This window comes from Meles meles, chromosome 5 (assembly GCF_922984935.1).
Source record: "Meles meles chromosome 5, mMelMel3.1 paternal haplotype, whole genome shotgun sequence".
Lineage (NCBI taxonomy): Eukaryota > Metazoa > Chordata > Mammalia > Carnivora > Mustelidae > Meles > Meles meles.
In genome coordinates this window covers 141,821,730-141,847,201 of record NC_060070.1, presented here as the reverse complement: position 1 = coordinate 141,847,201, position 25,472 = coordinate 141,821,730, and the positions used below count along the sequence as shown (strand labels likewise).

Here is a 25,472-nt window from a genome sequence, read left to right as displayed (position 1 = left end):
TGTGTTCCATAAGCCAGCCGCAGGGCGTCTAGGGAGTCAGGTTTCCGGTGAGCCAGTCCGGACACCATAAGGGGCTGGGCCCCACTGGGGACCGAAAAGGGCAGAGCCCGGGGGAGTTAAAGCCACGGCCGCCACTGTTCACCCCCCACCTAGAGAAGCAGGACCGACCAGATCAGCTGGGGCACAGAGATCTGGAATAAAAGAACAGGAAATTAAAACAAAACTAGTTTCCTGGCAATAATAAGTGAGAAATACACTGATACAACCTGGGGGTGAGGCAGAAAATTTCCCACGGTGAGTACCACGAATCTGAAACAGGAGGGAAAGAGCCGAACACAAAGATCTCTATTTTTTTCCCCCAAATGCTTCCATTAACTAAACACATACCGTTTAGAAAAACAAAAACAGTGAAATCCTGCTGTGACTCAGAGAGACTTTTCCATCAAGACACAGGCCTCAGGGACCCAGAATCTTCAAAGTGGAAGACATGGCCTTTTGGCCTTTGGTCTTTGCTTAACCACAGAGAGGACAGCCCCTTCCAAGTCTTCACGCAGCCCCAACAGTGCAGATCCCACAGCCTAACCCCCCACTGCGGATGCTGATCTGGTCAGCAAGGGTGGGAGCCCCAGCGGGCTCAGAGTTCCCCTAATGCTTCTGGCCCCGGTCCCGCCTCCCGGAGTACCTGCGGGAGACGAGAGAGCCAGAGCGGGGAGCTCTCTGACTCTACCCCAGAGAAGAGTGCAGTGGCCCTCAGACCATCCATCTGCCATCCTGGGGGCACCTGGCACGTTAGGAGAAGGTCAATTTCCTGCATTTCCTGCACAGCAGAATCTACAGAAGTATTGTGCCACCTTCTGTGGCAAAAAGAATCCCCGCGTTTACCTATTTCTGTCAACCTGAATACCAGTGGTCACTCCCAGGATGTGCAGCCAACTGCCCAGCTCTACCAGGAGGAGGAGTTAATCTACTCCTTTCCTTTCTCTGTCCTTACAGTCCTCCTCGAGAGCGGCCGGTTATCCAAATCCTATGCATGCACGTCCACATCACAAGCTCAGAGGCTAAAGGCATCTCCCTCGGGACTCATCAGAACAATGAACTTGATTTTGAGAAACAAGTTACGGAGCCTGCAAAGAGCACGCTTCGTGAACTGTATTCCTTCTTCCCACACCCCACAGCCCACCCAGTGTGTTATGCCTGCCTGCAGAGGCCATGATCCAGCTCACAAGTTGGCCCAACCCAGGAAGCCATCTGTCCATCCCACCCAGGGCCACATGTCCTAAGATAGGGACCAAACGGGACCAGCGACCTAAGACCCACCTGTCTGCACACACACTTGCCTACTCCTTGGCCTGTCCTTGTCTTCAGGGGTCCAGCATTCAACTGTTACCAAAGAAAACAAAGGGAAGGCAGAGGGTGCCACCTGGCCACTGAGGGTTTCTCCCCCATCCACCACTTTATCAAGAAGCAGCGAGCACTGAGTTTCAGCTTAACAACATGCCCAGGTCACTCAGACACCACACAATGCAGCGGGTCTGACGTCTCTGGCACGGGCCCTGGGGAAGTCCTTGCCCAGAGCACGTGAGAGGTCACCTAATCCACCAAGGGCTAATGACGGTGTGTGTGTGACAGCCCTCGGCATGCAAGCACTTGACCTGAAAAACCCTCTGTCCAAGTCTCTCCTTCTCTCAGCTCTGGCTGGGTTTTTGGTCTTTGCCTCCCACTGCCCCACAACCCACCCAGCTCTGCAGGAGGTGGGGGGGGGAGATATCTGCAGCCTCTTCTCCCACCACCACCCCCTTGGTCACCTGTAGCCCCGGTTCCCCCAGGCACGTGGCCAGGAGGCAGTTCCAGGCTGAGAGGCTGTCCTTGCTTCCCAAGCAGAAATCCCACAGGCAGGCTCTGGTCTCCCACCAGAGGGAGCTGCTGAGTCGGGAGCCTGGGCCCATTCTGGCCCAAAAGAACTGGGGAGGGGGCCGGGGGAAAGGGTGCTCAGGAGAAACATCTGCTGCTGGGCAGAGCCCACCTGAACTTCAAAACCTGGACTGAAAACCAAAGAGCCTGAGACGAACAGAACTGCACCAGACAGGCAGTGAGTTCCAGGAGGGCAGGCCTGCTGGTATGGCAGACCCTCTGCGTGAGAGAACCAGTAAGACCCAAACTTGGGAGCACAGGACAGAAAGGAGAGGCTGGATTTGGGCAGGAGCCCCTAACCCTTGGACAGCACCTGCTCCCACTCCAGGTGACAGAGTCACAAACACCACGCCACCAACACGCACGAGACCACATACAGGCACAACCTGGCAAGCAGCCCAGTGAAAACCCCAAACAGAGTCTGGAGAGTGCAGCTGATCTCCTGACCTTTCTTCTCTCTGGACGTTGCTATTTCATTTTCCACAACTTAAAGAACAAGAGACTACTCCCAATTCTTGGATCAGAGTTTAAACCTCCTCTTCAAATCCTTGAGGCCAGGACAGTTTCGGCAACCCGTGCACAGCTTATTATTGTGAGGCGGGAGCTCGGCAGACCTTCCTGCCAAGCGTGTCGCCGGCCAAGAGTGTTGCCGGCCCTCACCATGTGGCTTGGCCTCAGCGCCACATGGAAGGACGGGAAGGTGACTGCGTCTGCTGTGGCCTGACAATCCACTTCCGGACTCACTGGACGCACAAACCTCTGCACCGGAAAGGACGACCTCCTTGGGACGCTCTTGGAAACCAACGTTTCAGAATCTGCTCCCGGGGTCTAAGGCCATCATCTTACCTTCCGGAGTGTGTTACGGTCACTTAGTGCATTAACACTCAAGGGGCAGGTTAAGGCAGTGAAGACGGAGGCATCATGGGCTCCTCTGGCACCGAGCCCATGTCCACATTCTCCTGCCACTGGCCCCCGACAGCCCCAGGGCGGCCCACATGCATGACAGGCACAGCATCGCCGCTCTCGTAAGGGCGCGAGGCTCAGAAGTTTGGGCGTCATGCAAGGTAGCGGGGAAAGGGCTCTTACAGTCAAGAGAGCAAGTGATCAGTGCGCATCAGCGCCAACAGGGTGAAGCCCCTTCTGGGCAGCACCCCCTCGACACTGTACCCCCTGCTGCCCACCACCCTGAATACTCTCCACATTCATCCTTCTGTCTCAGGCAGACCCGGGTAAGTTAATCCTACTATTTGAAGTTAAAAATCAACATGTCCTCTGGCCCATCTTTTATGCGGTGAAGGAGGAAAGATCGGATTCCAGTCATTTCCATCAGGTGGTTACAAAGGAATCTGCAATTTAGCTTTATGGACCTCATTTTCTCTGTCTTTACATAACGGGATTTGGTGGTTTCCAAACTGTCCTTCTGTTTCCCCAATCTCGCTGACAGGGGAGTGGGCGTGACTGCCTCCAAGTGAACAACGGTGGCCAAGAGGTTCAGGTATCAGTGAAGGTCGTGATCAGCACCAAGTGAGAGGGGAGCCCTGGGCAGGCCCTTCTGGAGTGAAAAGACAAGGGAGGAGGGGAGGTAGGAGGAAAGCCCTGCACAGGGCATGGTGACACCCTGCCTGCGAAGATGGTCCCCTGAAGAAAAGCCCTCGAGCCAGGCTCCTGCAGGTGCTCAGGGATGGGAAGCTGCCCTGCGAGGGGTACCCTGGATCTCTCCTCTGACTCCAGCTGCACGTGTGTGCAACGGGCCGCACCTGCATGCCAGGGAGCAAGAGGGGTGCCCCCGTTCCCCCACCTCTTCCCTCCAACTATGCAACGCCTCACTGTCAGTTTCACAGGGACATCCTGAGCCGAGGAGCCCAGGCTGACAGCCGAGAGGGGGCAAGGTTTAAAAGATGCCACACGTACTTGCTCGATCTCAAGATACCAGGGCAAAGGATGAAACGGTGGTACGTGAGGAGCCTGGGAACGAAAACAGGATTCTCGCCCTGTTCACCGCCCCCCCCCCCCAAGCTGAGTCACCCATAAAGGCGAAGATTAACACTAATAACGGACGTGGAGACACACGCACACTCCCACGTACACGCACACGAATACACGGCAAGAATACGCGTGTCCAGGAGAGATCGCCCCACGTATTGTCAGGAACAGGAAAGCCCAGATGGCAAGAAAAGTTCCGCAAAGGCGAAGACCCCACCATGTCCCTGCCATCCCTTCGTCATTCTAGAACACTGCCACGCAGGAACGCTCCTCCACCCTTGCCCTGACTCCATCTCTTAGATTACAGTCTCTGGTTCGTTCTGGAGAAAAGCTCTGGGTCATAAATGCCCTGTGAGGGGAGCTCATCTGCACTTCCCCACAGCTCCCTGACTTCAAAACGCAGTGAGGAAGGAGCAGCGGGGACAGCATAAATGCCACCGACCTGGGGGACACAGCTGTTCCACTGCGGGCCCCCAGACACCTGCCTGTCCCCTGAGCGAGCCTCCCAAGGCCCTGAGAAATCACTGCCCAAGGCCGGGAACATCAGCAGTGGCGGTGCCCGAGGCTGTTCTTGGGAGGTTCCCAATAGTATCTGTGTGGTCGGCTACGACTCTGCAATGGGGACAGTGGGAGGCAGGCTAGAGAGCTGGGTGCGGCCACGCTCTGTGGACCCTGAGGGGCAGACCATGTGTCCCCCACTGCTCCCCAGCACAGGCGAGCAGCTCAGCAGTGCATGCCCGGGCAAGTCGTCCGCTCCTCAGTCCCAGAAGAGACACTAACTTTTCACACGAAGAACAGAGCAGTCGTCCAGGCCTGTCCCTGGACAGCACTCCAGCCGGCAGGCCTGCTGTCCAGGTGTAGCTTCTCTAGGATCACCCTGACAGAGCAACAGGACTCTGACTTGTCTGGTGCCCGGGATACGGGGGTGGGAGAGAGGTAATGCAGAGGGCAGGCTCCCCTGTCCATCGCCAACACACAGGACCTGGGGCGTGCTCCAGGGCTGATGTGAACACTCCCCCAGACCAGCTCACAGATGTGCAAAAACCCCTCCGTGCAAAGGCAAGGTTTCCCTCCCCGTCCTACCTCTGACCACCACCCTTCTGCGGTGGGAGCCCTCTCGTTACAGATCTCCTGAGGCTCTCACAGGCCCCCTTTGGTTAGCTGGTGACATGGGGAGGTGGTATCTGGCAGACAGGCACCCTCTGGGCCAGAGCAGGGTCACCGGTGTGGTGGGGTCACCCGTGCAGCGGGGCTGGGCTTTACCTGTTTCCGTAAGTCCTGAGCCGACCGATGCAGAGGGGGGTGGTGGTGGTTAGCAGCGAGCCCCTTGGCCGAGGAGCCCGTGGACGGGGCCGCTGGGGGGTGGGCCGCTGAGGCCTGTTCCCTCCGGCTGTCAGCCCGGTGATCGCTGTGCTTCTCCTTCCCGGGAGTGGCCTCTTTGCTTTTGTGTTTTTGAACAGGTTCTTTCTCCCGTGTTGACCTGCTGGAACCATTGAAAACTAGAAAGGAAAGAGAGAGAACGAGGTCACTACAGCAAAGACTGTAACCACCAAGTGCAAGGCCCTGATGGCAAAGGGAAAGAGAACATTCTGGACGGCCCGTGAATCCCATCCACGCTCGAGAGCGACCCCAAGTCAAAACACCCCCCACCCGTCCCCACAACACAAAAACCGGGAATAATCCCAGGCCCCGAGACAAAAACCATTCGAGGCACAGCCAAAGAATCACTTGCGGGGGTTGAAACGCTTGAAAATCTATTTTTAAAAATCCCTACTGAAATAAAAAAACCCAGCAGCCCTCGGAGTATCAACATCACTCCTTAAACAAAAAGAAACTAAAACGAAGAAACGCACATGAACGGTCCCATCCCGAGTCCTGAGAACAGGGCAGCCCCGCGTATGGAGAGACGGGAGCTGGAGGAAGATTCTGTACCTCAGACACACGCACCAGGAGACGGATGGTCTGCCCCCACATACGGGTCAGGGACGCAGCTGCTGCACCTGCCCCATTGGTGACCAGAGGAAAGAGTGTGTCAGAGCTGGAGCCAGACCTGCTTCTGTTCCAGAAGCCCACATAGCGGTCACAGCTGACAGGTCACGCTGCTCCCCACAAACCAGAGTCACCACCAACAGGTCACGTTGTTCCCCACAAACCAGAGTCACAGCTGACAGGTCACGTTGCTCCCCACAGAATCCAAAGGGACCAGGAGGACAGAAGCGTCAGGCCCATGTTACAGATGAAGCCGAAAGAACGGGGTGGAGAAGGGGAGTGCTTGGCAGAGGCCCAACCCCTCCCCGACCCTTGGATGCCACCCACCAAGCCAATTTAGAAGAGGACTGCACTGTGCTTCGCATTTTTATAAGAAACTCCAATTTGGTTCCTGTCAGGAGTTCCCTCTCTGTGTTACCGCTGGAGCTGACGATCACAGACCCGTGGGTACGGCCCCTCTGCATGGAACCCCTGAGCCTTTCCCATCTGTTCCCCCCACAGCACAGGTCTCCCCTCACCATCCCAGGGGTGGTGGCTGCTTTCTTTGGAGGAAGGACAAAGGCAGGATAGACAGGGAAGCTGCAGCGAGCCCTGGCACCTGTGCCTTCAGAAGGGGTCCCGGTGCATTTCCTGACGAGGGGGAGCCTTACAGGTCACGGCGTCCACTGCCCTCGGGCACCTCTTCTCCAGCCCACGACTACCCTGAAGGGGCTAGGCAGAAGTCACTTCCTGCTGGCATGAAGAAGACACATGCCCTGCCATCCCTGGCCCCCGTTCCGAGAGCTCAAAACCATCGAAGCCTGTCTCTTCTGAAGACGGCTGCCTGCAGACTGCGTGCCCAGAGCTCCCTAAACTCTTTCACCTCCGCTGGTCCTTTAAAGGCCTGCGATGCCTGAGAGGTTGCAAATATTTTCCTCTTCTCTGTCATGTGCTTTCCCATCTGTTGTGAGGCTAAATCTAACCCATTTTTTTTTGAAGTTTGTCTTAGCATTTATGCTTAGAAAGCCCGCCCGTGCTTCCAAATGCTAAGAGAGCCCTCCACGTCTCCTCCTGATTGCTTCCTGATCCCAGTGCTAACACAGACGGTCTAGAGGCCCCTTGTCATGACCCAGCAAACCAGAGAACAGAGAGTTACCGTTTCCCATGCCCGGACTGGCTGTGAACTTCTGTCTCGAAACTTCCTCCCAGCACCAGTGACTACCTCTTCTACACAGAGTTTCAATCTCGCAGCTGAAGACCCCCAGCATCACCAATCCGGTGTGTGCTCCCACACTGTGGGAGGTTCTACGGGACAGTCTCAGTCACAGGGAAAGTGCAGGGCTGTGAGCGGTGTAAGCACAGAGCCCGTCAGTCTCACCCGAGCTGGCAGTGTCTGTACTTACTTTCAAGACAAATTAAAAGCAGCATCCGTAAGAAGCCCTACTTCAGTGTGATTAAAACTCAAGCTAAGGAACATAAATCTGGGCAATTCTCGACCGCTCACCCATTTCCTAGAGCCATGAACACAGCTTCTTTCCTGGAACAGCATGGGAAGCTGGCTTGTTGGGGGTTCTGTTTTTTCTTTTTTTTTTTAAAGATTTTATTTATTTGACAGAGAGAGAGATCACAAGGAGGCAGAGAGATAGGGGGAGGCAGGCTCCCTGCTGAGCAGAGAGCCCGATGCGGGGCTTGATCCCAGGACCCTGGGATCATGACCTGAGCCGAAGGCAGAGGCTTAACCCATTGAGCCACCCAGGCGCCCCATTTTTCTTTTTCTTTCTTTCTTTTTTTTTTTTTAATCTCAAATATTCTATACTCTTCTGTGCTTTGTCATGGCTGCTAAGAAAGTCGCAGTTCTGCAATTACTTCCCTTCATTCAGTTAAAGAGATGTGCTTCGACGGCTCTGTCCTGGTTGGTAACACTGTGCTGGACAGCAGCTCCATTCCCAGCACGGCCCTCTGCAGCCTGGCAGGTCTATCTGCCCTATGGTGCTCTCTACAGAGTCAGGAGGACGCATGTCCCCTGCATGGAGCTTTGGGAAGCCTCATCAGTGCCTGTTCAGAAGGACCAGCTCGGGTGACTAAGGAGTCAGACCATGTGGCAAACCCTCCCTTGGCTTTCTGTCCTCCCTGCCCAGAGCAGTGTGAAGAAGGGCTTCCATACGGATAAGTGGCTGGCCTGGACAGAGCTCGGTTTCGTGGAAGAAAGATGTGCTGCTGCTGCCCAGCCCCAGCAAGAAGAAATAAATGCTGACCACAAACCCGATTATTTTTCTACTGGCTTAATGATCGACTTGACCCTCAGGGTACTCAGAGACTCTTTCAGAGGATTCCCTAGGTCAAAACTATTTTTGTAATTATACCAAGACCCTCATCTGCCCTTCTCACTGTGTTGAGTTCAGGGATGGTACAAAAAGAAGGCAGATTAGCTTCGGGGAAATGCGATCAAAACCACCATAAGACACCAATCACGTCATATCCACTAGGATGGCCTCCTCCAAGGACAGATAACAGGGAGTGTTGGTGAGGACTGAGAAATTCTACCCCTCATTCCCTGCTGGTGGGGATGTGAGATGTTACAGCCACGTTGGAAAACGGGCCAGAAGTTCCTCTAAAAGTGGAGGAGTTACCACATGACTCAGCAATTCTACTCCCTGGTATGGACACAAGAGAAATAAAATGTCCACACTGAGGTGCCCCACTCTCGGTTGTGACTCACGTCATGACCACAGGATCCTGAGATGGAGCCCTGCCTCGGGCTCTCTGTTGGGCGGGGAATTGGCTCAAGATTCTCTCTCCCGGGGCACCTGTGTGGCTCAGTTGATTAAGCATCTGCCTCTGGCTCAGGTCATGATCCCAGGGTCCTGGGATGGAGCCCCGTGTCCAGTGTCCTGCTCTCTGCTCAGCAGGGAGCCTGCTTTACCCTCTCCCTCGTCCCTTCCTCCAGCTTGTGCTCTCTCACTCTCTCTTGCTCACTCTTTCTCAAATAAATAAAATCTTTAAAAAGATTCTGTCTGCCCCTCCCCCACTCGTGCACCCGTTCTCTTTAAAATAAATACATCTTTAGATCTATGTCTCCACATAAAAACTTGTGTGTAAATGTTCTAGGCAGAATAAATAACTAAAAACTGGGGGGAAACAAAGGTTTCATCAACTGGTATTTAGGGAAACAGAACAGGATACTGTCCATACCAAACAAGGAATCAAGTGCTCGCACGTGCACCGGCGTGAAGGGTCTAGAAGACGACTATGGTAAGTGAAAAGAGCGAAGGATAAAAGGTCACATCTGGTAGGAGCCCATTCACATGGAATGACCAGAACAGGCTGATACAGGGAACTGGGGGGGGGGGGGGGGGGATGAACAGTTGTCAGCGGGTTGGGACCTTTCAGGAAACTGGGAATGACTGCTGATGGGAACAAGGGGGACAGGACACAAACCGCCACAGAAGCGGAATGTGGGGATGGCCACACAATTCAATGCACAAACGAACTACTGCACGGCATGCTGAGATGTATCCTAGGATTTGGGACTCATAGACAGTTGTATCTCAACACAACTACTGTTTTTTAAAAGGGGGGCTGGGGTGCCTCAGTTGTTAAGCATCTAACTCTTGATTACAGCTCAGGTCATGATCCCAGGGTGGGGAGATCGAGCCCCCCCCAGCAGCACGCTCATGCTGGGCTCCAGGCTAGGTGTGGAGCCTGCTTAAGGTTCTCCCTCTCCCTCTGCCCCTCCCACCCTCACGCTGTCACATGCTCTCTCCCGAAATCAAATGAGAACCGAAACCAGGGGTAAAACACAAATAAAATACTCCTACGGACTGACTACATCATCACCAGTTCCTAGCAGTCAGCAAGAAGGCAGGCAGGCAAGAGGAGCCGGCTCTCATCTCCGGGAGTGATGAGCAGCACAAATTGTTACAGGTACGAAATCCCGACCCTTGGGTATCTGTACTTTGTGTGACAAAATGGCAAATGCCCATGAAGTACTCCTCCTGCGTATCAAAGGAGCTCATTTCCAGGGAAAGGCCAACCCATGTGATGGTTGAGGATGCCAAGCTAGCTGTTGGCATGAACGCTATTTTCACTGGGAAGAAGGACTGACATAGTGATTTGTCCACCGTTTTGTTGTGGAAAGTAAAAAATAGTTTTGGCTGCCAGGAATGGAATTCACGGCAAAAGTCACAGTCGTGGAAAAGCTTTCTCTGCCATCAAGTTCCAGAGCCTCCCCACACGAAAAGCCTTCTCTGGTGAGGCCAGGGGACATGCAGGGCTGTTCAACTGTGTTTCGTGAAAAGTGCCGATAACTGGGAGAGGTACTTGGTGAAGTGTTATTTTCAAATGATCAACACAAAATGTGACAAAATTGTGCAAGGGTAAGAGATCCATCCAAAGCCCAAGGCAAACCGATGGATTTTAACCTAACAGAGCATGAAAGGTTCACCCGACCAGATCAGACTGTTGGACCAACCGGCCTTCAGGAAACTACCACTGGTTGAGTCTGGGTGTGAGACCAAAGGATAAAATCACCCTCCCAGGTTCCTGCCTTTCCCGACTGTACTTTCGTCTGAGACAAAACAAAAGAACCTCGCCATCTTCTCCTAAGCCAGATATTAAAGAGATTTCCAAAAATGCAAAACACTGCAACTTTTCCCAGCTATAACTTTTGGTGTTGGGAATAGTTACTTTCCAGAAAAATGTTACTTGTGTTGACATGTAATGGGTTTGTGTCATATTTTTTAAAAACATTTTAGGGGCTTCTGGCTGGCTCAGTCACGAGAGCAAACGACTCTTGATCCCAGGGTTGGGAGTTCAAGCCCCACGCTGAGTGGAAAGATTACTAAAAATAAACTTTACAAATAAATAGAATTTTTAAAAATATTTTAAAACTCCCTCACTTTCAATTTTAATATGGCAAATACCCGTATATACACTCCTTCGGGGGAGGGGGGTGTCCATGACTAGAAAGGGGTCTCAAAACCAAGACCCGGACATTGCCAGGCTGGAGCAGGTTCTCCACGGTTAGCTCCAGCACGAAGGTTCCCATCTGGTGGCCCCTGGACTTGGGTCTAGATCTCGGAACCCCCCAGAATCTCAGGCTCTGAGAGGAATCTACCTAAATCTAAGCCCAGAATTCATTAGCGGTTTGACCTCAGTTTCCCACTTACCACCTCATGGGATTGCTTGGAGAACTGGAGAGAGAATATTCGTCTACAAAAGGGGCTGGGCCAAGCTTTGGCCGGTCAGGACCCCCACACTTTTTCTGATGGTGCCCATGCCGGAGATGCAGCAGGACACCACCACGCGCACTGTCACCCCACTCCTTTCCAAACGAACCATGGGGCCAGGCCACTTGCTCCACGGGGACCTCAAGGAAATCCATGAAGTGTGGCACTGTGGTTACAGCCAGCAAGCGCTGAGATCCGGAAAAATCCAGCGCCTGCATCAGCCCTCCCTGCACAGCTAGGGTGTGGCCCTGACACGGAAGAAGCCGCCCCCCCCCCCCCCCCCCCCCCCCCCCCCCCCCCCCCGCCGGTAGGGAAGCGGCGCCTCAGGGAGAAGGGCAAAGGGAGCCTGGGAGCCATGGGGTTCGGGAAGAATGGGCAGCCAAGCAAATGCCACGAACCTCATAAACCAGACTGAAACACGGCACTGCAGACTGTTTGATCAGATCGTCTGAAGACGCGAAAGCATTCGGAAAGACAAAAATTAAAAACTGGATGAAATTAACGTTGAATTGCAAACAAAGAGACGGCTTTCCAATGAATCCACTTTCTGTAACCACTTTGCTATTTTTTTTTTTACAGCAGCCGTACACTTAAATGGCAAACACAGCCAAAAAGTCAAATCATGTGCTAAATGGAAGAAAGGGGGGAAAGGGGCGGGGAGTGGGGGGACGATAGAGCCAGAGACAAGGTATATTTTGTCCTCAACAGCTCATTAATTTTAAGTGTCGTGGGAACCTGCCAGTTTCACCCCTCCAAGTAATTATCTTTTGTCTTAATTTGTAAGATTCTCGAGAAGGAGAAAGGAAAAAAAAAAAACTCACTCTCACAGGGAAAGACTAAACCCTGTGAACATAAGAGACAGAGAGAGAGAGGTGGATGGAGGACTACGCACGCTCTCCCCCAATTAAAAGGAGTAATTGGACTCGTTTCTTCAAGGGGAGAAAAAAAGCATTTATCACAGTGAACTGTATTAGGAAACTGTATTGTGCTCAGATACAAATAGCTTTACATTAATGAACAGGGACAAATATATTGATTTGTATACACATACGCTGAAGGTTAAATGGCCTACAGACAGTGTTTTCACACCACAGCAAGCAAAGACTGTATTTTGATTTAGGGTCACTCCGTGCCCGAGCAGCTCAGAGCTGCACCCAATCAGGGATGAAAAAGAAATCAGGCAACACCAGTTACTCTAGAAGCCTCTCTCCAGCAATCCCGGGAAGCTGGAAAAAGCTACATGTCCCAAGAAGGCGGCTCCCATTTCCAGCTCCACAGAGCTGGTACGTAACGCCGTGCCCCAGAGAAGCTCAGTGCACACAGCAGATCGCCAGCAGGTTCTGGGGGAAGGTCCAGGAGGCAGCCTGTCGAAAGCCGACCACAGGGTCTTTAAAGCCTCCCCATACCCATGGGCTCTCGTAGGGATGTACTTATTAGCTCGTTTTAATTTTTTTGTTCCCAGATCACATCTGTGTCTCCATTCCCCGAACCACAAAACTAGCTGCCTCCTCTTATCTGTCCTCCAGAAATCGCTCAAGTATTTAAAATAAAGTATAGGGGCACCTGGGTGGCTCAGTGGGTTAAAGCCTCTGCCTTCGGCTCAGGTCATGATCCCAGGGTCCTGGGATCGAGCCCCGCATCGGGCTCTCTGCTCAGCAGTGAGCCTGCTTCCTCCTGTCTCTCTGCCTGCCTCTCTGCCTACTTGTGATCTCTGTCAAATAAATAAATAAATAAATCTTTAAAAAAAATAAAGTATATAAAATGGCATGCGTTCTTCAGAGGGAGGAAGTGGGGCAAAGAGAAAGAGGCTCAGCTTCTTCCAAGGTCCTGCCATCATGGCAAAGCAAGGGCCACGCGAGAAAGCACTGACGCCCCTTGATCAGAGCTGGCGAAGGACGAGCGCCCACGCGGGCCAGTGTCGGTGCCGTCCCAGAACAGACACCCCAGCCTTGCTGATTATTTGTGCGAATGAAGGCACCTCATCGGAACCCCAGGATATCATCTGATGCCCTGATGTGCTTTGTTTCTATAAGAGACTAGGAGAGAGAAATCCCCACGTGGCATCTGACAGAAGTTACAGGACACACTGAGATGCCTCCGCGCCAGACCTGAGCTAAGGGGGTTCTGAAGCCTTCGCCTCCTTGAAAGACAGAAGTAGGAACAGGAGCCACGGTGGGAAGCTGGGCTGCCAGGTCCGCAAGCTGAGGCACGAAGACAAGGAGGAAGGAATGAACCCAAGACCCAAAGGCTGGACCAAACACCAAATTCCATAAAATCAGACCCGCTCCCTGTCCCACCCCCAAAACAAACCGAAGGGACAAAAAAGGGAACCACCATAAATAAAGAAGAGCATGTGATGGAGTGGGAAAGAGAAGCACACCAAGTTTCTGATCCGGAGCCAGATATTTAAATGGAAGCGTCCTGTCATTACAAAGCGTCCTGACTCGGGGAAGACAGACTCCATCAATCGGCTGGCATTAAATCCTTGTTACTGTACAAAAGCTGCGCTCACTCCCTGGAGTCAGTTCAACTTGGAGTCACTATTGTCTGAAAACAATGGAATGTCTGCCAACCTTGTGCCCGCTGTTCAAAGGGATTTTCACGCAGCATGTGTGAGTGCCGTAACCCGGACTGCCCCTGGCAGAAGCCACTCCCGGGCTGGGCGGTGGCACTCATGTGGGTCGCGACGCAAGGCAGAGAGGACGTGTTTGGGTCAGTACAGGTCCCATTACAACCTCCCAGCACAGCTCAACACACCGGGGGCCGGGGCCAGGCCACAAAGCGAGACGGGAAATCTCCTGGCACCCCGACCTCCAGAATGGCAAGCAAGCTCTACGGGTTTACAAGGTGTCTGCGAGACCCCTCTGGGATTCTACATACTGAAATCCTACCACTTTGACTTATATAAAAAACAGGAGGAAGGGCGCCTGGGTGGCTCAGTTGGTTAAGCCTCTGCCTTCCCGGCTGGGGTCATGATCTCAGGGTCCTGGGATCGAACCGCACATCGGGCTCCACGCAGCCCTCAGCACTCTCTCGAGTAAGTAAAATATGTATCAGGATTTTTAAGGCAAATTAAATTTTCTACGTGTGAACTTAAAGAATTTAAGTCCTAGAACATTTTTCTACCATCGGAATCTGGCTGCCACTGCCCCAGGATCTAAGAAAGTAAACACGTCATGCGCAATGATGTACAATAATGGGGCTGGACGGATCTGCCATTTAAACATGTTCCTTGCATATGTTCCTAGTAACTTCTGAAACCCAAGTTTAAAAGGGCATAAGACCTTTATGAGAATATAAAGGTCAGGGCAACAAAAAGACCATAAATCAGGATGAGTGGTTTCTGTCATTGAAAAATGGTTTCTTGGCCCGCCCGGTCCCCAAAGGAGCAGAGGACAGGCCGAGACAGCTTAGGATGGTGACCAGCTCCCCAGGACTGTACCCACATCAGTAGGCTCTAAGACATTTGCATTCTCGAATGTGCCAGAGCAGGACCTGGGGAGGGATATCTGGCAAACAGCCTCTTGGGACAGTAGGCAGTGGGCCGAGAGGGATTTCATGCTTTATCGCTCTCAGGAAACAAGACAAAGGGCACAGAATGATGAGTTATATTCAGAAGGGGTGTGCATTAACTCTTGAAGAACAAAGGATGTTTTTGCAGTCTGGGGTTTTGGAAAAAATTCTATATGCAAGGGGATGACTTCTAAAAGGCCAAGGGCATCTGAAGTTATCATAAGATTTCCGGCCCACCTCTGGATCTGCACAAGGCGTCTGCACGTGCTCACGGCACACTGGGAGAAACACCCGTGGGCAATGTGCAGGAGTGCCCCTGGAAGGCTCCCCCGCAAGTTCCAGAACTGGTCATTTTCAGAATAAAAATATCAGTACAGAGAAACTAAATACAGGAATGTTTTTATTTTGAGAAGGGTCGTTGTCAGCATTCTCCCAGTACTGTGGACCGCTCCTGTATCACAAACACCTCTCTGCCCACCCTCTAGCCAGAAACAAAGGGCTGTCGAAAATCCTACGTGCACGTTTTACAGTCTCTGGGAACAGCACCTCTTCCGGGCCGAAGGTTCCCCTTAAGACAGGCCAGATGAAATTAACTGAGAATATTAAACACCAAGCAGTCTGGCGAGGAGCTCAGGAATTCAATTTACAATGCGTAGCATATAAACACATCCCAGCCAATTTGGGACAACAAAACTGATTAAAGACTCCGAAAATCTAATAGAATACGTTCATTTTTTTTCAGAACTGCAGGGTGTGCTAATTCTTTAGAAGCTTCATGGGGTGAGATGCCAGTTAGAGGACGGCAGCCAGCGCCCACTGTTTTAAGAGCTCACCGAGCATCAGGCACCGCGCTAAGGGCATCTGTCATTCATTCGGTCCTAACAGATTTTTGTTTATCTTTAATAAGCTACAATTCACATATCGTGTAATTTCCCCATCTGAAGCGTACCTACCAACTCCGTGGATTTTTGCATACTCAGAGCTGTGCAACCCATGACTGCAATACCAAGTTCAAAATGTTTTCATCACCCCAAGACGAAACGCTGTGCCTATCGGCGACCACTTCACAATCTCCCCCTTCTGACCCCAAAACAAGTTTTATTGTCATCAGCTGTTTATGAATGGAGACAGGGAGGGTGCAGGGGTTTAAGTAACTGGCTCACTGACCACTGGTTAGGAAGGCATCCGAGCCAGAAGCTGGTCTCCATCGGCTGTCTGTGTAAGCCCCTCTGCCTGGAGCGGAGTGGCTCTACGGTGACCAGGAAGAGGAACCCCCACACTTGGGCCCAGCCCACTGTCCTACCATGTGTGGGGATCCCAAAGGTTCTGCCTGGAATACTGCACTTTGTATCTCTCTCTCTCTCTCTCTCACACACACACACACAGTCTTAAGCATTAAAAAAAAAAATCATTGAAAAGGGCACTCCTACTTTTTTTTTTTTTTTTTAAGATTTTACTTATTTATTTGACACAGAGAGAGCTGCAGTGTGTGAGAGAGCACAGAGGGAGAAGCACGCTCCCCGCTAAGCAGGGAGCCTGACGTGGGGCTTGATCCCAGCACCCTGGGATCACCACCTGAGCCAAAGGCAGACACTTCACAGACTGAGCCCCCCAGACGCCCAGCATTCCCTTCCTTCTTTAGAAAGAAAAGCACAAAGAACAGGCTGCAGCCATCTGGGGGAAGACAGGCGCTTGAGCGTGGTGCTTGCAAACCACAGCACTGAAGGCCCCAAATACAGACCCTCTGCCCCAACACTGCACACAGCACTGCTCTTCAAAACCGCGCTCCCAGCCTGGAGTCCAACTATTGGGAAAACTCACTTGCCTCGCGGGGGCGGGGGGGGGACCAAAAACATGAAGCTGCCAGAGGTGAGAAGAAGGTGAAGAGGATACCCCAGGAAGAACAAGCTTCTCCCGGCCATCCCTGGCTGCCCCCACGGCAGTGAGACCCCCATCCCACCCTGCGCAGACACGGGACGCACCTCCAAGGTAGGACTGGGGTAAATTCATCCAAATGACAGCGTGTGGACCCTGGCACAACAGGCCCTCAGTGTGAATCCAAAAGCAATTAAATCATGCCAGCTGGGAGTCCAATGGCACATTGTTTAAAAAGTCTTCTGAGAAATGTCCCTCTTCAGAAAGATGAGCACGGAGAGGAGGGACACTCTACGTGGCTCCTCCCGTTTCTCTAAAGTGCAGAAAAGCCTGTGACTCTACCATGGGGGCTGATGCAAACAGTGGACTCGCCCCATGTTCCCCTCTGCAAAGGAGGAGGAACGGCGGGCCACAGCAACAACAGCGAGGAAAACCAACGCCAAAGTCATCCCAAACGAACGTATTCGTGCCTGTCACCAAACTCATCCCACTGGAAGAAAAATAACCATGCGAACATTTCAAAAATGAAGCCATTTCAAGTACCAACTCGTTAACATCAGTATCCCAGAGCAGGGTTTTCTGACAGTGTGGGTTGTTTCCAGACAGGGATTATGTAAGGGCCCTCTTATTCGGATCCGGGAGGTCCTGGAGATGGATGAGTGTTCTGGAAATCTGCAGAGCTGGTGGGGTAGGAGCTGCCGGAGGCGTCATTACCGGGACCCTGGAGTGTGAACCCAGGGCTGCAGACGCACGTCACATGTGAGGATGCTCAACGGACTGGAAATGAGAACATCAGAGTCCGGGGGCATGTCTGCAAAACAGAACACCTGCCTGGGGACAGCGGGTCCTCGCAGGAGACGGCTGGGGGCAGCCCTGCGTGGCCACAGAGGACTGTGGTCACAGACAGGCCCACCTGGTCACTGGTGGAAACCCACTGTCACGGGGCAAGCCCAGGGGCATGTTCTCCCCTAGTGCCACCTTCCGCCGGGTCAGGTGCCACGCCTTACCTCCACACCCTGAGCCACTGGTCAAGCTACACTAACACTTGAAGTGGTCACGTTCCACATTTTATTTTCTGCACGTTAACTTCCCCGCATTTCAGGGAGGGTTACCATCCTGGGGCAGGATACAGATGTTACTGGATGTTCCCACACACCTGCACGTCCCCGGCGCACAAAGCAGGGAGAAGCACCACTCTGACACTAGGAACCACAAGGAAGCAGCTTGCACTGAAGGTCCTGGTGTGAAAATGATCAGTGGTTCCCACAGGGCCTTCCTCACCAAACGATAAGGATGCCCTCGTCGAGGTCCGAATTTTAGTTAGGGATCTTCACCTGGCTCAACAGGGGAGCCTGGAAAAGTCCTTCAGCTGGCGCACACAGCAGTGCACATCTGCCACAGTAAGAAATCCCAGTGGTGGCCATTCCTGTCCGCCAGACACGTGTGGAGAACTGTTCTTTGTGCTGGGTCAGAAATGAACCAACGGGGGTGCCTGGGTGGCTCAGTGGGTTAAAGCCTCTGCCTTCAGCTCAGGTCATGATCTCAGGGTCCTGGGATCAAGCCCCACATCGGGCTCTCTGCTCCGCAGGGAGCCTGCTTCCTCCTCTCTCTCTGCCTGCCTCTCTGCCTACTTGTGATCTCTCAATGTCAAATAAATAAAATATTTAAAAAAAAATGAAATGAACCAACAACTGCGAAGCTACTGTATCTGGCTCCTTTTGCAGAAGAGGGAATTAAGAATCAGAGAGGTTACACACCTCCCCCAAGGACACACAGCTCATTTGCAGCTTTACGAAAGGCAGGGTAGGTGCTCCTGGTGACTATGATGCTGATAAAGACCGCTGCAGGAACTGGACCAAAAACAAATCAAAACAAAAACAAACACAGAACAAACACGTGACGGGCAACCTGGTGTTATAATTCCAATTATCTAGAAATGGCTAGATAGGCTGTGCGATGCTGATTATTCCATTTTTGAAGACCACATTTTACTTGTACCACTCTTGGGTGATGACATTCTCGGATCGAGGGCTCCGTGGAAAACCATGCCTGCAGGACTATCCTCATGGCCTCCTGCCTGGGGCGGACTCCCAGTCATCCCGGGGACGTGCTTTAATAAACCGCTGGTGGCGATCTCTCTCCTTATCACCGCCTCCTTTCTAGAAGAAAGGCTGCAGAAAGGACAGCATGAGGCAGGTCACCTACCCCAGTAACGAGAGTGTCCCTCCTTCCTCTGCAACTCACTCGAAACTGGCCTTTGTCAAAGAGGACCCCCCCGCCCCCGTTTTTCTTTTCTTTTTACATTATGGGACCTACTGATTTCTCTGCTTTCAACAAAACCACTCTGTCTCTGGGTCATCTGAAGTCGGAGAAGCGCTGCTAGCAGCGTGGAGGTTTCTGAGCTGGCCCCCAGCTCCTTCCCTTTCACGGGCCTCGCAGAGAAGCACTGCCGTCCTGTGTGTTTTAGGTATTTGGAGACCAAGCACGTGAGGGCCAGGCGGGCCATAGCACAAGCACGGACCCAAGCGGACGCTGCCATCCGGACAGGAGTGAACCCCGCCACCGCAGCACATGAGCATTCACCCCCTCCCCCTGCCACAGAACCCTGTGCGGGGCCGGCAACAATTCCAAAACCTCGACTCTCAGTGGTCACCTGCCTGCTTCGTGACGGGCGTTAAGAGCTCAGATCTGCCGTGTCCCCACCGTGAGCAAGACCACCATCCGCCCTGACCCCTTGACAATGACTCTCGTACAGGAGAGAACGTAGGCGAACACATTCTGACAACTCTGGCACACGTGGGAAACGGCGCTCAAATCACACCTTCACACAGAAAAGTAGGCAAGTGAGAACACCTACCAAGACGAGTTAGAGGAATCACCCTCTCTCCCAGGGATTTCTACCACCAAGTCTACATACTCAGCAAACAAACAGCCTCCAGACCTTTTGCTTAGTGCCCACCTTCCAGGCGAGGAGCCTGAGGCTAAAGAAAGTAAGAAACTTGCTCCAAGGAGGCAGCCATCAACCGCGTGGCCGGCGCAGACATGTGAGAGCCCAGTGGGTTTGAGTCCCCTGCGCTCTGCTTTCCCTGCACCGTATCGCCTGGTTTCACCAACATGAAAGGTCAAAGGTGGAGGAAATGCGGCGAGCATAAGGCAGGCTGATTCCAGAGTGGGAACTGGGACTAACTAACTAGTTCACTGCCCTTGCTGGGAGTTCCCCCCCGCCCCCCCGCCCCGAGCACCACACCTGCACCCATTTCCCATGGCACCTGCACTCCCACTGACCCAGGCCATCCCCGTGGGTCAATGGCCTGCCCCAAGTGACCCTGCCATTTCGGTGCGATGGCACCTCGGTGAAAACCTCAGTCTCCGCAACCACTAGGGCAGTGGTCTCTTAAAGGGTCTCTTTTTATTTTTGCCTCTAAGCTGTGCACACTCTGTCCCTCAGAATGCTGCCCTAGGTCGTCTTCTCAAAATGCACAGGTGACCACGGAACACCCTTGTCAAGGTTAAGGGCTTTACTTCAGGAAGGGAGAGGGGCAGGGAGAGAAAGAACACCCCGCTCTCTACATCACGGGACTCCCAGACACTACAGCTCGGCTCATATTCTCTTTCTGTGTGACCTTACAAAGGATTTGGTACCCAGACGCCCAAAAAAGGAAAACAAATTCACAAAGAACATCCACACGAAACTCCAGAACACTACTTTTCATAGAGTCCGAACACTCGAGTACCTTAGCTCCTTGTACCAAGCAGCCCCCACTTCCTATCAAGTATGTTTGAACCTGGGTGTGACGAAGGCTTATCGAAGTCATAGGACAGAGGGCCACACCAGAAGTGACAGGAGGGTGAGAAACACAGTGATGGGAGGAAGGCGTACCTGAACCAGACATTAAGCCTGTGTCGTGAAAACATGCGGAGAAAGCCTGAAAGTCTGCTTCTGATCGATTCTCCAGGGAGGGTCCCATACCATCAGCCCCTGGGGGAAGGTTCGTACCCCTTATTCCTCTGGGTTACCTTCCAAAACCACTACAATGTGCGCAAGGTCTCACACACGTTTTTCATCTGCTCACAAGTTAAACTCATTTTATGTAGGACACAGAAATTAACTCCATAAAATCCCGTAACTGGTTAACGGCAAGATCCTGCCCTCCGTAAGGCTCAGACTGGGTTTAGGCACTTCCCCCGCAAAATCATTTCCAGAACCCCTTCCAAATCCTCCACAGATACATTTTCAGGAATAAGCAAACAAAATCTCTGCCCAACACTCACGGGCGCTAACATTTGCCAAGAACTCTCAAACTGATTTTCCAGGAGATAATGTAGTGCAGCTGATTTGGGACCTCAAGGTGATGTGTTTGGTCTTTTGAACACGTCACAGTAGAGTAACTTTACTAACAACGGTGTTTGTTGAGTATATAGAAGGATGCGGAAGGTCTCCATGCCCATGGCAACACCGTTACCAACTCAGACATAAAACGAATTCCTACTTTTCTAAAGGATTAATAAAGAGCAGGTGAATGGAATTCCAGAAGAAATGCCCCCGGGAGATCAGTGCCTGGGATGGGGCTGGGCAACCCCACACACTGAAAGATGGCATAAAGCAAACCGGCATCTCAGACAATACGGCACTGCAGGAGAGAACTGCAGTGTGGCCGACACCCACACACAAGGAGAGACCACCTGGGCTTCATCCCTCCCCCGAGTTTAGGTAGGTACCTAGCCCCATGGGTTCTCACCAGGATGGGGGTTCTGGGACCCAACTGGGGTTGAACCCAAAGGCAGACCTTTGAAACGGCAGCCAATCCCTTCCCAGCTCAAACACTGACGTCATCAAAAAGACAAGGGGTGGGGTGCAGCACTGAATTAATCACAGATGAACTCCATCTAACTAAAGCTCTAAGTCAATAACCTTGGGAGAAATCAGAGTAGAGTAGTGGACCTTTTGTCTTACCTGCTCCCCCACCCAAAGAAACTTCATTCCCTGGTTAGCAAATATATACACTGTAGATTATAGCACACTGTCTTACACAATACAGGAAACAGAATTTTGAGACAGAGGAGATGTATGTAGGACCCATAATGAAGAAAACAGTCAGGAGAAGTGGACCCAATGGAACCAGCATTATTAGAATTAGCCCAGAACGGAAATTCGGGGCCTTGCAACTTTTGGTTTCTACAAGTCTCATCTCGGGAAGTGTCTTTCTGAGTATGGGCACAGTCAGGGCTTTGATGAAGCCCAGCGGGTTTGGGCATGATCCTCGTTCTGCTTTACCTCGCACTGTTTCCCCCGAGAAGCCAGTGCAGACGGCGGAGGCGGGGGAGAGTGTACAGGAGCACAAAAGCCGAAAGGACACCGAAAGGGCAGTGTGGGTTCTCAGGTCAGGCACCCCATGCTACATCCAATGACATATACTGTCCCCCACACCACCCCAACCAAGAGCCCTAAAATTCATGACACAGAAAGAGCCCCAGAATACTTCAGCAAGTGAATCCCCAAAGTGAGCATTTAAAACCCTTTTATGGGATGCCTGAGTGGCTCAGTCGGTTGGGGGTCTGCCTTTGGATCGGGTCATGATTCTAGAGTCCTGGGATCGAGCCCCAGGTTGGGCTCTCTGCTCCTCCCCCTGCTTGTGTGTTCTCTCTCTGCCAAATAAGTAAATAAAAAAATTTTTTTAATTAAAAAATAAAAATGAAACCCTTCTACAGTTGGCGCAGTATCATTCTCACTCACACGTTAACTATTTAAAAGAGTAAAATCTCCTGACATTTTAAGAAATAAAAGTCTCTCTGTATGCGAAGTGCGGGTATGTGCGTCTGTAGACACAGACACATTTTGCATGACTGCTAATGGCAACGACCATGGTCAATGCAAAACTCTTACCCTCTTCCCTCAGACAGGGGAGACATCAGTCAATTCCCTCACCTGACCCCCACCCCGCATGGAACTTTCTAAACTTGGGGCGGTGTGGGGGACAGTATGTGTCATTGGATGTAGCATGGGGTGCTCATCTGTTCAGCTCACGTGGGCAGAGAATTAGAGAGAGTAAGCCCATACAAAACCAAGGAGGGGAACTCGACAATGGAGGGTGCATCGGGGAGACGACTGCCCAGTGAACCAGCAAGTTCAAACACGCTTCGAGGGAGGAGGTTGGGACCCAACCACATGTACAAAAGCAGTCATGGGATTAATCTACCAGATCCACATGATGGGACTGAGATAGTCTTACCTATAAGAAGTACAATTTGGTCATTAAGATATGGATCTGAGGGACCCCTGGGTGGCTCAGTCAACTGAGGATCCGACTCTTGATTTCAGCTCAGGTCCTGATCTCAAGGTTGTGAGACCGAGCCCTGCATCGGGTTCCCCACTCAGAGTCTACCTGGATATTCTCTCCCACTGCCCCTTCCCCTACTTGTGCGGTCTTCTCTCTCAAATAAATAAATAAAATCTTAAACAAAAACCAAAAAAATTCGTATTTGGTCCTCACTCATGATTCCTGGCTCCCAGCTCCCCAAGCCCTGGAATTTCCAAAGCATTGAAAGGGATACAGAAATCTTTTTATTATTTTAGTGAGGGGAACTTTGGATAAAGTACCTAAAGATGGGGGCTGGTTGCCAGGAGAACCAACCATGCAAGCAGTGGACTCAAACTTTCAGCCCCACACCCTGACCCCGGGGAAGGTGAGAGGGCTTGGGGAGGAATGAAATGGCCAAAGTCTTGGTCAGTCATGCCTATGTAATTACACCTGCATAAAAACCCAACAGGATGGGCGCCTGGGTGGCTCAGTGGGTTGGGCCGCTGCCTTTGGCTCAGGTCATGATCTCAGAGTCCTGGGATCGAGTCCCGCATCGGGCTCTCTGCTCAGCAGCGAGCCTGCTTCCCTCTCTCTCTCTCTCTGCCTGCCTCTCTGTCTACTTGTGATCTCTCTGTCAAATAAATAAATAAAATCTTTAAAAAAAAAAAAAAAAACCCAACAGGACAGGGTTCTAAGAGTTTCTGGGCGGAGACCTATGGAGAAGCAGAGTGGCAGGCACAGAGGGGGCATGGGAGCTCCAATACCCTTTCCCCATACCTCACCCTCCACATCTCTCCATATGGTGGATCTCTATCCTTTATCGTATCCTTTAACAAACTAGTGAAGGTCAGGGTCTCCTGAGTTCTGCGAGCCACTCTAACACACGAATCAAAGGGAGAAGTTATGGAACCTCCAATGTGTAGCTGGTGGGTCAGAAGCTCATGTTAACAGGTGAGGGTGGGGGGATGAGGGGCCGTCTCACAGGACGGAGCTCTCAACCTGTGGAATCCAATGCAATCTCCACGCAGGCAGTGTTGGAATGGAGTTAAATTCTCGGAGCCCTGGGTAATGTGGGGGGGAAGGGGGCCCTCCCCCCCGGGCTGGAATTGGGTCCAGAAACTCTAAAAGACTGATGAATTCACGTACCCAACACAGTGAGACCATGAAAAATGGCATCAAGGAACCATTCTGACGCTATGCTAATGAAATATATTTTCAATCCCATGGATGCGGAGACCAACCGAGAGGGGCTTAACTTCACGTTTTGTTCATTTACTCTCGACTCCTATTAAACCAAAAGTAAAACTAGAAAATACCTCCTCAAGAACTGGAACAAACAAACAAATCCCCAAAGTCTTCTTCCCGGCTTCATTCTACCTCAGAAAGCTCACCCCTTCCGACTGCTGCAGCCAGCAGCTCCGAGATGATAAATTCCTACTCTGTTCTCTGGAGCTGTGTCTCTCACCATCCCTGCAAACTCAGCAGATAATAAAGTTCCTAACTATCCCCAAATCACCTCCCTTCCTAATGCCTGTTCCATTATCTCCCACCCTGGCTCTCCAGGCAGCAGTGAAAAGCTGCTCACCTTTGCTTCAAATCGCCCTTGCGCTCCCCTGGACCACGCTCTGTTCCCACGTCCGGCCCCCCGGCAGCGATTTCCTGGCTGGGCTCCTTGGACGCTCGTCATCTCTCTTTTCATTTCAGACAGCTCAGCGGCTAGAGGGATCCTTCTGAACTTGAGCTATTTTATCTCATTTCCACATCTAAAATCATCAGCCGTTTCCCATTCTCCACACTGGAACCGTTCCTCCTGCCCAGAAGACCATGTTACTACCTCCATTTGGCCCCTCCCAGTCACCCCGAAGAACACCACGCCTCCACACACGCTCAGGCGGGACAACCTTCCCACCACCAGGCCACGGGCCAGGGTTCTCGAACGTCCACGGCAAGTTCAGCTCCATCCCTGCACCCGCATCCCGACTCCTACACGGAGCTCTCTTTCAACCGTCAAGACTTCTCAAAGAACACAGCTGCGGGGGGCGGGGGGCGGGGGCCTTGTTCCTCTGAGGTTAAAATTAAGTCAGCACTCTGTAGTCTGCACTGGGAGTATTAAGCCCCTCTCCCCAACTCTAAGTTCTCAAAAAGAGGGTCTCCTCCTCCACTGTGTCTGCATGCCTCCTAAACAGTCCTAGTCAAGAAACAGGACAAATAACCTTGACAGTGACAAGGCAGAAAGGTTCAACAATGGTGAAAGCCAGGCACGGCCCCATCATACCCATCCTGCGCTGGACCTGAGCCCCTACTGTCTGCGGGATCCAGAAAGACAACAGGAGCTCAGTGCACGGCCGCAGGGAGGAAAGGGGGAAATCTGCCTTTGCCTCAATCACTTATTGACAACACTGGTTTTGCTCTGGCTGAAGCCAGGACAGACAGGGGCTGGCCACCTCACAGGGTCTCTGAGCCCCGAATGAAACAGGATGCCTAGTGTCCCAGTAGGGACACAATAGGAAATGGGCCATAATAGCACAAAAGATTTTTCACGAGATCTTTTTGGCCATCCCTGTGTAGAGGGGATCTCTTCCTCTTGTGAATTCCATTATCTGCAGCGCTTACAGGACTGACCATCACCTCTGCAATGAATATCCACACCCGTACCTGAACAATCTCTTCATCTAGAACGCATGTGACTGTGCTG

At 52.0% G+C, this 25,472-nt stretch overlaps 1 protein-coding gene across 5 annotated transcripts in view; it reads right to left on the bottom strand.

Annotated features, from left to right (window-relative positions):
- The window catches only part of JARID2 (jumonji and AT-rich interaction domain containing 2), a 257,277-nt gene that overhangs the window by 25,247 nt on the left and 206,558 nt on the right, over window positions 1-25,472 (bottom strand). For all 5 annotated transcript variants that reach the window (XM_046004327.1, XM_046004329.1, XM_046004328.1 and 2 more), the window contains one exon: window positions 5,158-5,393. In XM_046004327.1, the coding sequence (XP_045860283.1) occupies window positions 5,158-5,393 (236 nt within the window). The remainder of the gene's footprint in view (window positions 1-5,157; window positions 5,394-25,472) is intronic.